Below are 14,713 nucleotides of genomic sequence, written 5' to 3' on the forward strand. Positions count from 1 at the left end.
TGGCACCTGAAGAATGGCATCACTTCTGGGCTGCCCCTGGCACATCCTCAGTCATTGACACGGGTGACACATTTCACTATGTGTTTATATGTTTCCATGTACATGCCTCAGCATGGACTAGGTGGGCTGAAAGGCCTGTTTTCTCTGCTGTACTTTTCTCTGAAGCTATGTATTTGTGGTAAATAAAGTTAATCGCTCAATTTTTTACATAAGAGACATACATTTGGCTTTGGTAATGCACAGGAGAAGTATGACTGTATCTGTCTCTGCAAAGTACTGTCATTCCATTAGCAGGATTGGCGAACCAACATCAGTGCCCATTCCCAGAGCAACATCAGCGACACAGGGGCTTTCTGGTCCTGGAAATCATGACATGGTGACATAGCTAGTAGAGCTACTGCCTCACAATGCCAGAATCCCAGGTCCTGTCTGTGTGGAGTTTGCAAGTTCTCCATGTGGGCTTCCTCTCATACCCAGAAGACAGTTGGGCTGCTGAATTAGTTGTCGTTGTAAATTACCCCTAGCGTGTTGGTGTAGAGATAATGACCCCCGTTAGTATAGTCTAAATGTGTCAGCACAGAGTCAGTGGGCTAAAGGGCCTTCTTGCTGGGAGCCTCTATGAAGTTGGATATTGCTTATAGTTAATATAGTTATAACTTTCTATTGTCCTTCTCAAGCACAGACAACCAGCTACAAGTTTAACAAGGCAATGGGTTAAATAGGGATATTTCGCTTTACAGAATATAATCCACCATCACAATTGTGGATGTTTCCTGGGGGGGGCACACAAGAGTGCAGATGCTGGAATCTGGATGAATACATGAAAGTTTAGGAACTCAGTAGGTCAAGGAGTATCTGTAAATGGAAGTGGACAGTTCTCGTTTTAAGTTGAGGCCATTCATCTGGACTCCTGTGCACACTTCACTCCATACCCACTGACATAAAATGTTGGAGGAAAGCAAAAGGTCACGCAGCTTCTATGGAAGGAAATAAACAGTCATTGTTTCAGGTGGAGACCCTTCATCAGGACTTGGCCCAAAATGTCCACTGTTGCCTAACCTGCTGAGCTCCTCCAGCATTTTTGTCTGTTGCTCTGAATTTATGGCACCTGCCGAATCGCTCGTCCCCAACCCACTGGGTTCCTTCAACAGGGGCAAGATAGAAGAAACTTCCGAGGCTGGGACCCGGAGCAGCAAACAAACTGCTGGAGGAACTCGGTGGGTCGGGCAGCACCTATGGTGGGAAAGGGTCAAGGATCTACAAGAAACATTGCCATAAGAAAGCAGCATCCGTCATCAAGGACCCCCACCATCCAGGCCACACTCTCTTCTCACCGTTGCCATCGGGGAAAAGATACAGGAGCCTTAGGTTCCACACCACCAGGTTCAGGAACAATTACCCTTCAACTACCAGGCTCATGAACCAGTGTAGATAACATCACTTACCCCATCACTAAGCAGATTCCACAACGCATGGAATCGCTTTCAGGGGCACTACTGTAACTCATGTTCCCAGTATTATTTATTTACTTATTTGTAGTTTATCTTCTTTTGCACATCGATTATTAATCTTGGTTTGTGGGTGTTTTTTCACTGATTCGGTTGTATTTCTTTGCTTTATTGTGAATGCCTGCAAGAAAATGAATTTCACGGTAGTGTGTAGTGATATATACTGCGCATACTTAGGTAATAAATTTGCTTTGGATGCTCATATGAAGGGTCTCGACCGGAAATGTCGGCTGCCCATCTCCCTCCACAGATGCTGTCCGACAGGCTGAGTTCCCCAGCACCTCGCTGCAGACGCCTACGAAACGCGCCTGCTTCCAGTTGTATCGGGAGGAAGGATTTATTAGGAGAAATGTGGCACTTGGAAGGCGGATCACACCACGTGGCAGCTGAGTGAGATTTCTGGAGATTTTAAAATCAGGAACAGAGCGCAAGAGGAACCTGACAGTGTCAGAGATCGGCGAGAGCTGCGGAATATTCCGGCTGAAGGTGAGGAAGAGCGGTGGACTGAGAGGGACTGAACGGGAAGCCTTGTTAATGGAGAGCTGTAGATGGAGAATCAGCTGTTTGAAATCTCAGGCAGGGCTTCCTGGTAGTCAGAAATCAGGGAGGGAGTCCGATCGCGGTGAATGGATCTGGTTCCATAGCCTTGCACGATCCTTCTCTCTCCCGTCCGCTGGACCTGTCTTATCCGCAGCATGTTTCCAGAACATCCGTAACTTCCCGTTTTTGTCAGTGATTGCTGACAAGTGAGTCAGCCGCTGGTTTTGCCTGTGTGTCACCTAGCAGAATGTTCTCGGGATTTTATTTCCATCCCCGCGTTCAACTAAGAAATGAGAAGTGTGTAAGTCTTTACGAGCCCAAGGACTGTTTAATCATTGCATTTAAAAACACTCGCAGCATAACATGGTCGAAGGCGGAGTCGAACGCCGCTATCAAGGCATAGTCGCTCAAATATTTTAATTGTTCGTGTGTGTTCGTATGTCCGCCCGGGGTATATGTTTTGTTGACTGCTGTTAATATTCTAATAGCGAGTAACTGTAGCCCAAGGCGACAGAGACCGACAGCTCTTGGCCAGTTGCAGTCTGGTGTGGTTTTCCATCTGTTCTGAAGTGTGGATGGATGAAGACAAATAAGCAATAACAGATCTGGTAGCAGAGTTCCTTCCCCTTGCGCTGCGCTCTGACAGGCTCGGGCAAGCCCTTTGCCCCGTTGAGACTGTACCAGTGACTTCTTCGAGTAACCCAGATTGTCTGCATTCCCGGAGTGTTCTCATTTCCCAACGAGTTTCATCCAACGCCCCGTTCCCCCTCGCCCGTTCCAGCATACGTTTTTAAAGTTAAGACTAGCAAAAGTTGCACAACACAGAGGAGATGTCTGAACGAATTGGCATCAACAGTGATTTCAGGTCTTTTTTTGTGGGTGGGGTTGGGGGTGAGGGGTGGAGACAACACGGTGGAGCCAGGTTTCCTTTGTTCAGGGTATGTTACTAATTTGTAGTGATCGGTTTGTTTCGGCTGTTGAGGTTGCCTCTTTAAGTCAGGGGTTCCCAGACTGGGGTCCATGGACGGCTCGGATAATGGTAGGGGTCCATGGCATACAAAAAGGTTGGGAACCCTTGCTTCAAGTGAACCAGTCCTGAATGTTGTCAAAAGGGAGAACATAGTAAATTAAAAAGGAGTCACTGCATTCAACTGTAGCCCTGATCTGAACAATTCTTTCCAAATTCTTTGCTGCATTCTTCCAGAAATTCCAGAAACCCTTATGTAACAGTCATTTGATTCTCTTTTACACTTGCGTTCTGAAGAATGACAAACAATCTTGAATCTTGAATATTTTTCTCCTGTTAAGTGTGGGCGACTTGGACAGACATGTACACAAAAGCATTGGCACACTTGGAAGTATCTTGGTTATTCTCCAAGTTTTGGACATGATTAGTGAACAGCTGAGAGCAAGTTTGTTATCAAAGTACTTATATTGCACCATATCCTATCCAAAGAATAATTTTCTCGAAGGCCTTCACAGTAGAACAGAGAAACCTCCACTGAGGTTGGGTGAGACTGCAACTAGAGCTCTTGGATTAAGTTGAAATGTTTAAGGGAACATGAGTGGAAATTTTTTCCCTCAAGGTGGTGAGAGTGTGGAACAAACTGCCAGTGGAAGTGGTGCACGCAGGTTCAATTTCCACGTTTAACAGAAGTTTGGATAGGCACAGGGATGGTAGGGATATAGAGGGCTACGGTCCCAGTGCAGGTTGATGGGAGTAGCTAGTTTAAATGCTTAGCATGGGCTAGATGGGCTGAAGGGCCTGTTTCTGAGCTGTACTTTTCTATGAAACTAAACACAATAGAATCCATGAACAACTTCACGCAAATAACAACAAATAGCAAATCTGCAAAAGAAGGCAAACTGTGCAAATGCAACAAATAAATAAATATATAAATAGATTGAAAATAGATTGTAGAGTCCTTGATAGTGAGCCCATTGGTTGTGGAATCAGTTCAGTGTTGAGGTGAGTGAAGTTATCCACAGTAGCTCAGGAGCCTGATGATCGAAGGGAGTTCCTGATGGTTCCATCAGTGCCAGGGTGTTGCAGTCTTTTGAAATGAGAACGTTTCAGCTGAAGTAGACTCTGCACTGATTTGTTAAGAGAATTTCTGGGCAACCTGCCTTCTTTGAAGTGTAAGTACTTTTTGCTCCTGGCCCCAGAGGATACAAGGCTTTGCATGTAATTCTTAAGAGAAGTCCTGCGCTGTGCTTTGACTAGTTGTTTGATGTCAATAGCATGGATTGCTGAACAAGGCAGTACAAATGAAGCAGGCTGGAAAGAGGTACATGGAGAATAATATTAGCATTTATCAGCAGGGTTAGATATGTCCTCACAGTGTAAACTCTGTGGCATTAAAGCTTTCTTTATTCAAAGCATTCCACATGTTGTAACCTCAGTGATTAAAACAAGGCCAAAATAAACCAGTTTTGGAAATGGTTATATGCCCACAGGTAGGGTGGCACGATAGCTGATGAGTTAGTGTAACACTATTCCAGCGCCAGTGACCTGGGTTCAATTCCCGCTCCTGTCTGCAAGGAGTTTGTAAGTTCTGCCCATGACTGCGGAGGTTTCCCCAGGTGCTCTGGTTTTCTCCCACATTCCAAAGGTGAACAGGTTAGTGGATGAATTGGTCATCGCCGGCACGGGTTCATTGGGCTGGAAGGGCCTAGTACCATGCTGTATTTCTAAAGAGATAAGTAAACATTTGGAACAGAGGCTGATGACGTTTGGAGTTGGGGAATGAGGAGTTGGGTTGTGGAGGTATGTGACATTATACAGGGGAGAGAAGGTCAGGATCTAAAACTCAATCAGATGCTGGGTAGGGCCCACAAGTTGTTATAGGTGACTTAAATCGAGAGAGTCCAGGGTGTGTAGTGTATTGCGGGAAGTGCCCATTCCAGTAATAAGCCAGGGGTTGTACAGATGCTTCAGAATCAGACTTGAATGGTAGCAATGTAACAGAGTGGCTAAGAAATGAATACATAACAAAAGTTTCAAACCAAGTAGAAGTTGAGAGAATCTGCAGATTTGTATGTCTCCTTCGCAACTGCTCATTATAGAAAATATAGGTGACCTCGGTGTTACACCAGTCCTGATAGTGAAAATTCACCATTACAGTATTTGCAAATTGCGAACAAAAAAAAGAAGAAATCTGAGACTAGGGCGTCACTGTAGCGTAGTGATTAGTGTGGTGCTGTTACAGCTCAGGGCGTTCTGGAGTTTGGAGTTTAGTTCTGGCGCTGACTGTAAGGAGTTTGTACATCCTCCCCATGAACCGCATAGGTTTCCTCTGGGTGCTCTGGTTTCTTCCCACAACCCAAAGGCAAACCGGTTATAGGTTAGTTGGTCTTCGTAAATTGTCCTGTGATTAGGCTAGGGTTAAATAGATGGGTTGCTGGGCAGTGTGGCTCGAAGGGCCGGAAGGGCCTGTTTTGTGCTTACCTCCAAATAAAACAAACAAATAAATAAATAAGTAAACTCATTCAGAAACAGGGGAGAAAAAGTTACTATATACAGGTTTTTTCAACTTGTATTTCTTTATGCATGCAGTGGCGGCTCCACATGGTGTTACAGAAAATCAGAATCAGGTTTATTATCACTGATATATGCTGTAAAATTTGTCATTTTGTGGCAGCAGTGCAGGGCAATACAAAATAAAATAAAAAATAGCTTCACCTGAAAATTTATGTCTGCAAGGCAATTGGAAAAAAACTAATCTTTGAATGTACAATGTTCAAAGCTCTTGGAGATTTTGGACAAAGATGGACAACCAGCCGATGTGCACAAGACAACAAATTGTGCAAGTTCAAAGAGAAAAACAACATCATAACATTGTTGTAGAATCCCTGAAAGTGAGTCCATAGCTCATAAAATTAGTTCAGTGTTGGGGTGAGTTATCCGTGTGGTTCAGGAGCTTAATGGTTAAGGGCTATTAACATTTCCTGAATCTGGTGGTGTGGGAATAAAGGCAGTACATACTTCCTGATGGCAAAAGCAAGAAGAAAGCACGGCCTGGGCAGTGGGGAAGGGGCTTGATGATGGATGCTACTTCCCTGTAACAGCACTTCTTGTATTTGTGCTCAATGGGGCAGGCAGGGCTTTATCTGTGATGGACTGGACTGCATCCACTGCTTTTTTCAGGCTTTTCAGCTCAAGAGCATTGATGTTTCCCATACCAGGCAGTGATGCAACCAGTCAATATACTCTCCATTGTGTTTCTCAAAGGTTGAGATGACATGCCGAATCTTCGCAAACCTCTAAGCAAATAGAGGTGCTGCCTTGCCTTCTTTGTAATGGCAAGAATGTGCTGGACCAGGACAGATCCTCGGAAATGATAATGCTAAGGAATTTAAAGTTAATGTCCCTCTCCGCCTCTGATCCCCAGATGAGGACTGGTTTTCTCCTCCTGTAGGCAATAATCAACTCTTTGGTTTTGCTAATAGAACATAGAACATACAACATAGAATAGTACAGCACAGTACAGGCCCTTCGGCCCACAATGTTGTGCCAACCCTCAAACCCTGCCTCCCATATAACCCCCCACCTTAAATTCCTCCATACACCTGTCTAGTAGTCTCTTAAACTTCACTAGTGTATCTGCCTCCACCACTGACTCAGGCAGTGCATTCCATGCACCAACCACTCTCTGAGTAAAAAACCTTCCTCTAATATCCCCCTTGAACTTCCCACCCCTTACCTTAAAGCCATGTCCTCTTGTATTGAGAAGTGGTGCCCTGGGGAAGAGGCGCTGGCTATCTACTCTATCTATTCCTCTTATTATCTTGTACACCTCTATCATGTCTCCTCTCATCCTCCTTCTCTCCAAAGAGTAAAGCCCTAGCTCCCTTAATCTCTGATCATAATGCATACTTTCTAAACCAGGCAGCATCCTGGTAAATCTCCTCTGTACCCTTTCCAATGCTTCCACATCCTTCCTATAGTGACGTGACCAGAACTGGACACAGTACTCCAAGTGTGGCCTAACCAGAGTTTTACAGAGCTGCATCATTACATCACGACTCTTAAACTCTATCCCTCGACTTATGAAAGCTAACATCCCATAAGCTTTCTTATCTACCCTATCCACCTGTAAGGCAACTTTCAGGGATCTGTGGACATGTACCTCCAGATCCCTCTGCTCCTCCACACGACCAAGTATCCTGCCATTTACTTTGTACTCTGCCTTGGAGTTTGTCCTTCCGAAGTGTACCACCTCACACTTCTCCGGGTTGAACGCCATCTGCCACTTCTCAGCCCACTTCTGCGTCCTATCAATGTCTCTCTGCAATCTTTGACAATCCTCTACACTATCTACAACACCACCAACCTTTGTGTCGTCTGCAAACTTGCCAACCCACCCTTCTACCCCCACATCCAGGTCGTTAATAAAAATCACGAAAAGTAGAGGTCCCAGAACAGATCCTTTTGGGACACCACTAGTCACAATCCTCCACTCTGAATGTACTCCCTCCACCACGACCCTCTGCCTTCTGCAGGCAGGCCAGTTCTGAATCCACCTGACCAAACTTCCCTGGATCCCATGCCTTCTGACTTTATGAATAAGCCTACCGTGTGGAACCTTGTCAAATGCTGAGTTATGTTAATGTTGAGTTAGATGCTGTTGTCGTACCGTTCATCCTTATAGTACAATGATGTTCTCCCATTCAGGCCTGTGAATGTGACAGTGCCATTTTATTAAATGCCATTCTAGATTTAACTTTCCTCAGTCAGATTCCTTCCCATTTCATGGATGCCGGTGTTGAGACATAGCTATGGCAACAGAGCCATTCCTGCATGTTTCCATTGGGCGGACTGGGAATGCTGGAAATTTTACCTGTTCTGGAACACAGGAAGTACCTTTCAGACATAGAATTAGCTTTCTTAAAATGATGAAGGGACTTCGTCTCTTTCATACGAATTGTTCCTGTTATTGGTGAATCATGAGGTTTGAACTGCTGGGGATGCTTCAGTTAATTATCTTAGAAGTGCAGTCATTCTAGTGATAAATAGCAGCCAATTCACATGTCACGATCACTAACAAATCTTCTTCATGGGTTTAAAGATCGACCAGGGCGTCATGGGATTATTTATGCCCACTTTGGAGGGAATTTTTTTTGAGCATCTTCTACAATCGTCATCTACATCTTCTACATCTCTTAGTTGCACAATCATTCCTCAAATGTTGGGAGTATCAAGTTATGTTGTTTCCTGGGGAGGGTGTTGAAAGGCAAAAGTGTTACCTAATCAGACTGAGATTTGTTTGTACATGGAAATGTACAGTGAAATGTGTCATTTACATTGTCAACCAAGGATGCGCAGGAGGCAAGCCCGCAAGTGTCGGCGCACATCCTGGCACCAACACAGTCTCAGCCAGTAACAGTGATTGTTTCGTCCTTTCCATAGATTCTGCCTGACCTGCAGAGTTCCTCCAGCATTTTGTGTCCGCTACTCTGATTTTCATCATCTGCAAATTCTCCTGTGTTCACCTATCACATTGCCAGCTTGTACTCCTCCCCCTCCCCCTCCCAGCTTCTTCTCTCTTCCTTTCCAGTCCTGATGAAGGGTCTCTGCCCGAAATGTCAGCTGTTCGCTCCTTTTCATAGATCTGCTGAGCTCCTCCTGCATTTTGTGTGTGTTACTTTGGATTTCCAGCATCTGCAGAATCTCTTGTGTTCACATAGTACGCCCACAATGTTCAAAATAACGGCACGAGATACAATACAAAGTGACACAACCAGCAACGCCAATAACAGCAAAACAAGTGCCCTTCCCATCCTCCCACCCCGTCATACACACAGACCCCTCCATTCCCAGGACAGGCTGCATCGGGGACTCTAGTCCTTGGCTGCGGACCCTCAAGCTATCCGACATCAGGCTTACAACCTCCAGCCTCTGCCCCAGACTTCCAGACCTTGACAGGGGAGAGATAGGGAGCAGATCACCCACAGTCAGATAGGAAACAGATTTCCTACATTGCAGTTGTCATCAGTCAGGCTGTGGTCTTTCACATTCTCTTCCCATGCCTCTAGCCCGTCTCAGTCACTTGGCAAACTGCAAAACGGATCTTGACACTTTGAGCTTTGCCTTCTGGTCTTCCGCCTGGCACGTGACCAAAGTGGCCATTTTGTGTCCATAGCATGAAGGACTGCATATTTCCACAGAGTTACAAGGTAGGCTTGGAGTATAGATTAATATAGCCATGTAGTTTGAAGAAGCTCCCGTCAAAATTCAATGTGAATTTATTATTGAAGTATGTACAGTACATGTCACCATAAACTACCCTGAGATTCATTTTCTTGCAGGCATTCACAGCAGAACAGATAAATACAATAGAATCAGTGAAAAACTACACTTAAAGACTGACAGACAACTAATGCGCTAAAGACAAACTGTGTAAATACAACAAAATACTGAGAACAGCGTTGTAAAGCTGCGTGTTTGGCAAAAAAATAGCTGTGTGGTAATACTTGTGGGCTGACCCCAGCACATCGTTAGGTTGTGCTGGGTGTTAATGCAGACGACACTCTTCACTGTATATCTTGATGCACATCTGAATCTGAAACCAAATTGTAGGACAGTTGAGTGGAAAGTCACGTTCTATGAGTAGACCCTGCAGTAAAGCTGGCTGTTACAACCAAATGAGCTAATGTTATGAGGCCTTTGAAAAGAAACTGCTGCTCAGAGCAGCCCTGGAACTGATTGCAGCGGAGTATCGATAACTGTGCCAAGAGCTGGAGAGATGTGGCATCTGAAGAACAATCTGGAAACAAGGCAAGACTCAACAGATTAGGTGCAGCTGCTGAGCCAACAAGGCAACAACTCCAGTAAACAGCAGTTGAATAATTTTTTTAATAATCACCGTAAAACGTTTCTGAGGATTGATGTAATGTTATGGCACAACCTTGTTGGAGAGGTGGGGGTTACAGTATGTTTCTGTTACATACATAGTTCACACTGCTTGGAGGAATTCTGAGACTGTTGTGTTTGATGACTCCAGGCCGCTACTTGCTGAAGTTCAGAAGAATGGGGGTGGGGGGGGGGGTAGATCTCATTGAAACTTTTGAATATTGTAAGTTTAGGTAGAGTGGGTGTGGAGAGGATATTTCTTTAGGTGAGGGAGCTAGGACCAGAGGGCACAGCCTCAGATGAGACGGACATCCATTTAGAACAGTGATGAGGAAGAATTTCTTTAGACAGAGAGCGGTGAATCTGTGGAATTTATTGAAACAGATAGCTGTGGAGGCCGGCATTGGGTATATTTAAAGCAAGAGGTTGATAGGTTCTTAATTAGTAAGGGCATTAAAAATTACAGGGAGAAGGCAGGAGAATGGGGTTAAGGGGAAAATAAATCAGCCATGATGTAATGACAGAACAGACTCGATGGGCCAAAAGGCCTAATTCTGCTCCTATGTTTTATGGTCTTATGTGCAAATACCTTCTCTCAGTTTATTTTTCTGCTTTGAAATCACCTTGTCAACTGAGGGAAAAGTTCACAGTTGCACAGCGCCTTTCAAAAACATACAGCATTCCAAGGTGTTTGCAGCCAGAGAAGGCTACTTTAAAATGCAATGAATTGGAAAGTCCAGTAGCCAAAATTTGCATATTAAATTTCCTCAAGGAGCAACAAGATGTGAGCCAGGTCAGAAACACAAGACTTATTGGCTTTTTACCTCTTCTCGTCTGTCTGTCACTTCCCCATGGGTCCCATCCTCCTTCCCTTTCTCCTATGGTCCACTCTCCTCTCCTATCAGATTCCTTCCTCTCCAGCCCTTTACCTTTCCCACCCACTTGACTTCATCTATCATTTTCTAGCTATCCTCCTTCCCCTTCCTCCATTTTTTTATTCTAGTGTCTTCCCCCTTCCTTTGCAGTCCCGAAGGAGGGTCTCGGCCCGAAATGTTGACTGTATATTCATTTCTGTAGATGCTGCCTGACCTGCATTTTGTTGGTGTCGTTTGGATTTTCAACATCTGTAGACTTTCTCATGTTTATGACATTCTGCTGATGCTGGAAATTCAGTGCAGCAAACACAAAACACTGGAGGAACTCAGCAGGCCAGATATTTATAGAAATGAATAAACAGTCGACATTTTGGGCCAAGAACCTTTATCAGGACTTTCTTTTCAGTCTGTCAGCTCCCTCTGGTCCTCCTCCCCCTCCCCTTTCTTCCATGGTCTTCTGTCCTCTCCTCTCAGATTCTCCCTTCTCCAGCCTTTTATCTCTTCTACCAATCAGCTTCCCAGCTCTTTACCTCAACCCCTCCCGTCTCCCAGTTTCACCTTCCACCTGCCACCTTGTGCTTCTTCCTCCCCCCACCCCCCACCTTCTTATTCTGTCTTCTTCCTCCCGATGACAGGTCTCAGCCTGAAACTTCGACTGTTCATTCCTATCCATAGTTGTTGCCTGACCTGTTGAGCTCCTCCAGTACATTGTGTGTAAGGCTCCAGCATCTTGTGTCCAACTTTTTTCAGTCAGGTTGTTTTCGTCATGGTGGTCGAGAAGTAAAATTGGAACAGGATATTTAAAGCAATCTTGTAAAAATATTGGCGTGGAGAGGCGGCAGCTGCCAGATTCCTTTAACTCTTCATCTGAAAAAATACGGCTCTCCCTCAGCTCTGTTCAGTGCAATAGCCTATGTTCTTCTCAGATGGACCTGAGTGAGCTTGTTGGTGACATCACTGTCAACAGGAACTTGCGGCAGAATCAGCTGTGTTTGCACACGATTCGGTGTCAGCAATGCAAATGGGCGGATCTCGTAAATTATTTCGTTTTAACCTGCTCACTGGTCATGGGGCACTGACAGCGATAGGAGGAATGTTGATGTGCCTCGGTGGCGTGGAGATTGGCGCGTCGCTGATACAGCCCGGGGCATTTGGGAGTTCGGAGTTCAATTGCGCTGCCGTTCTGGAAGAAGCCCCTGCAAGTCCTCCCCCCTGGAATGCGTGGGTTTTCTCCGGGCCCTCCGGTTTCTTCCCACACATCCAAGGATGTACTGGGTAGGCTGGGTGGTCACTGTAAATTGTCCCGTCATTAGGTTAGGGTTAATCGGGTTTGTCAGGGGCTGATGGGGTGGTGTGGCTCGAAGGGCTGGAAGTCCTGACTCCGCTCTGCATCACTGAATTACAGATTTATTTTACAGATAGTTTATAAATTGATCACAAACGCAGGGTCAAATGTGCAGAAAGGAACAGTCCAGAACCAGATGTATTGTGGAGGTAAATACAACCTTAGTAGCTTCCCACTGGTTTGGTTGGATTATAATTACTGCAAAATGAATGATAATCATTGGTTACTGTTAGTTTAGATCAGTGCAGCATGTATGGTCACATGTATTAGATGGAATTAATGGATTTGGATTGATAGAATAATCACTGTGAATGCCCACAAGAAAAAGAATCTCAGGGTAGAAAATGGTAACTTCTGTGGACTTTGATAAGAAATTGACTTTAAACTTTGAACATAGGACATAAAATATAGAACACTACAGCACAGTACAGACCCTTTGGCCCACAATGTTGTGCTAATCTGTTAACCGACTCTAAGGTCTTTCTTCCAACATAGCCCTCCATTTTTCTTACATCCATGTGCCTCTCTAAGAGTTTCTTAAATGTCCCTAATGTGTCTGTCTCCACCACTACCCTCTGAGTAAAGAGACTTGCCTCTGGCATATCCCCCCTGTACTTCTCTCCAATCTCATGGGGAGAACGTGCGAACTCCACATGGTCACGGGGAGAACGTACAAACTCCTTACAGGCAGCAGCAGGAATTGAACCCTGATCTTCTGATCGCTGGCACTGTGAAGCAGTGCGCTAACTGTGACACTACTGTGCCGTAAGAATTATTCAATTTTTCAAATAATCCCTTACAATATCACAATTAAAAGATTTGTCTTTTATTTCTAAAGGTACTTCACTAGCTGGCAAAGAATAAGCTTTGTTCCACTCGAACAGCTACATCAAATTGCAGAACATTTCATAGACATATTGCCTTACGTTTTTACCAGCATTGAGACAGACTGTTCAACCCCTCAGACAATGATAGTTGTGTGTAATGGTTTTCTCCTTGCCTACTTCAGATAGCCTAGCCTATTTCTCCCACCTTAATCTCAAGCTCTCCCTTTAATGCTTTTGTGCTATTTGCTTCAGCAACTCTGTGATAAGCCTTGTTCCATTGTAGACAATGTAGTAATAAATTGCACATTCTGAGCACTTTCCCACTCCAGGCATTTCTTCTTATTGAATTCGTTAGTAACTGACATATTTATGGCTCACTGTACAATAGGTTTGAAATAGTCAGCGCATGGCCACTTCCAGGATCTGATCACTGTTTACAGACATGATCTATGATTGCAACAACCTTTCTGGGGAAAAATGCTGGCTTTGGTGGGATTATGGGTTGTGGGGGTTGGGGTGGGAGCAATGGGAGGGTTGGGATGGGGATAGTCTGTATCGTTCTCGTAATTGGTCATGGAGGATTGGCCAAGTGTGTTCGAGTGATCAATCAGGACATGCTGGGTACTTGGGGAATGATTGGAGAGGGTGTGGGAGGGTGCAGAGTGAACTATTGGTAATGACTCCAATGGGAATTTCTCAGATCACTTTCCATTACCTTGGATTCCATTTGGGAATCATTTTTTTTAATTTATTGAGATCCAGCATGGCGTAGGCCCCTCTGGCCGTTTGAGCCATGCTGCCCAGCAGCCCCCGCCTTAACCCTAGCCTAATTATGGTACAATTTACAATGACCAATTAACCTACCAAGTGGTACATCTTTGGACTGTGGGAGGAAACTGGAGCACCCACAGGAAACCAACGCCGTCACGGGGAGAACGTACAAACTCCTCACAGACAGTGCCAGGAGTTGAATTTGTGACACTGGTTCTATAAAGCGTTGTGCTAACCACTACGCTACTATGTCATCTATGGCAGGGGTTTCCAACCAGGGGGTGCACAGACCCCCCCAGTTAATGGTAAGGCTCTGTGGCATAAAAAAAGGTTGGGAGCCCCTGATCTACGGGGTGGTTCAATAACGACCATATTTATCTGTAACCAACCCTGTTTGTTTAAATTTGGATCTGATCTGTGTTTCCCAAAGACAGACATGAATCAGAAGGGAATTGAGTAGATCATTGATGCCTGGAGAAGAGGGAATTAATCCACTCTGAAGGGTTTTTGTAGCACTCCTGTTGCTTGTGACTTTACTAAGTTGATAGAAGCAAGTCAGCTGCCCTGGTCAGAACATGAGGATCATCTCCAACCTCTGGCTCGGGTAGGAGGTGGTGACAGCACTGGAGCCTTAACTTCAGTTCAATCAGTACTCAGTGCCTGGTGGTTCTTGTCTGGGCAGAATTGGAATCATGATCCCTGACTCAGATTACATGAAATCTGTTGTTTTGCAGCAGCAGTACAGTACAGAGACATAAAGTTACTATAAATTATGAAATATAGTGTTTAAAAAAAAACAAGCTAGGTATTACTCCTAGACTGTTCAGAGGTTTGATAGCAGAGGGGAAGATGCTGTTTTGGATTTTTTTAGTGTAGTCTTACAGGCTCCTGTAGCTCCTACCTGATGGTTGTAATGAGAAGAGGGCATGTTCCGGATGCTGAGGGTCCTAGGTGAAGGAAACCACCTGCTCCAGGCACTGCTTCCTGAAGATGGC

General features: G+C 44.9%; 1 protein-coding gene across 8 annotated transcripts in view; it reads left to right on the forward strand.

Moving 5' to 3' along the window:
* The first annotated feature begins 1,887 nt into the window (after nucleotides 1–1,887).
* The window catches only part of LOC134349176 (prolyl 4-hydroxylase subunit alpha-2-like), a 157,878-nt gene continuing 145,052 nt past the window's right edge, over nucleotides 1,888–14,713 (forward strand). For 6 of the 8 annotated variants that reach the window (XM_063053117.1, XM_063053121.1, XM_063053116.1 and 3 more), the window contains exon 1: nucleotides 2,253–2,349. In XM_063053117.1, coding sequence (XP_062909187.1) covers nucleotides 2,339–2,349 — 11 coding nt within the window. In that variant the 5' untranslated portion in view covers nucleotides 2,253–2,338. Of the gene's footprint in view, nucleotides 1,995–2,252; nucleotides 2,350–14,713 lie in introns of those variants that run through there. The other 2 variants (XM_063053118.1, XM_063053123.1) reach the window with 2 other exon arrangements.

Source organism: Mobula hypostoma, chromosome 7 (genome assembly GCF_963921235.1).
Source record: "Mobula hypostoma chromosome 7, sMobHyp1.1, whole genome shotgun sequence".
In the NCBI taxonomy this organism is placed as follows: Eukaryota; Metazoa; Chordata; class Chondrichthyes; order Myliobatiformes; family Myliobatidae; genus Mobula; species Mobula hypostoma.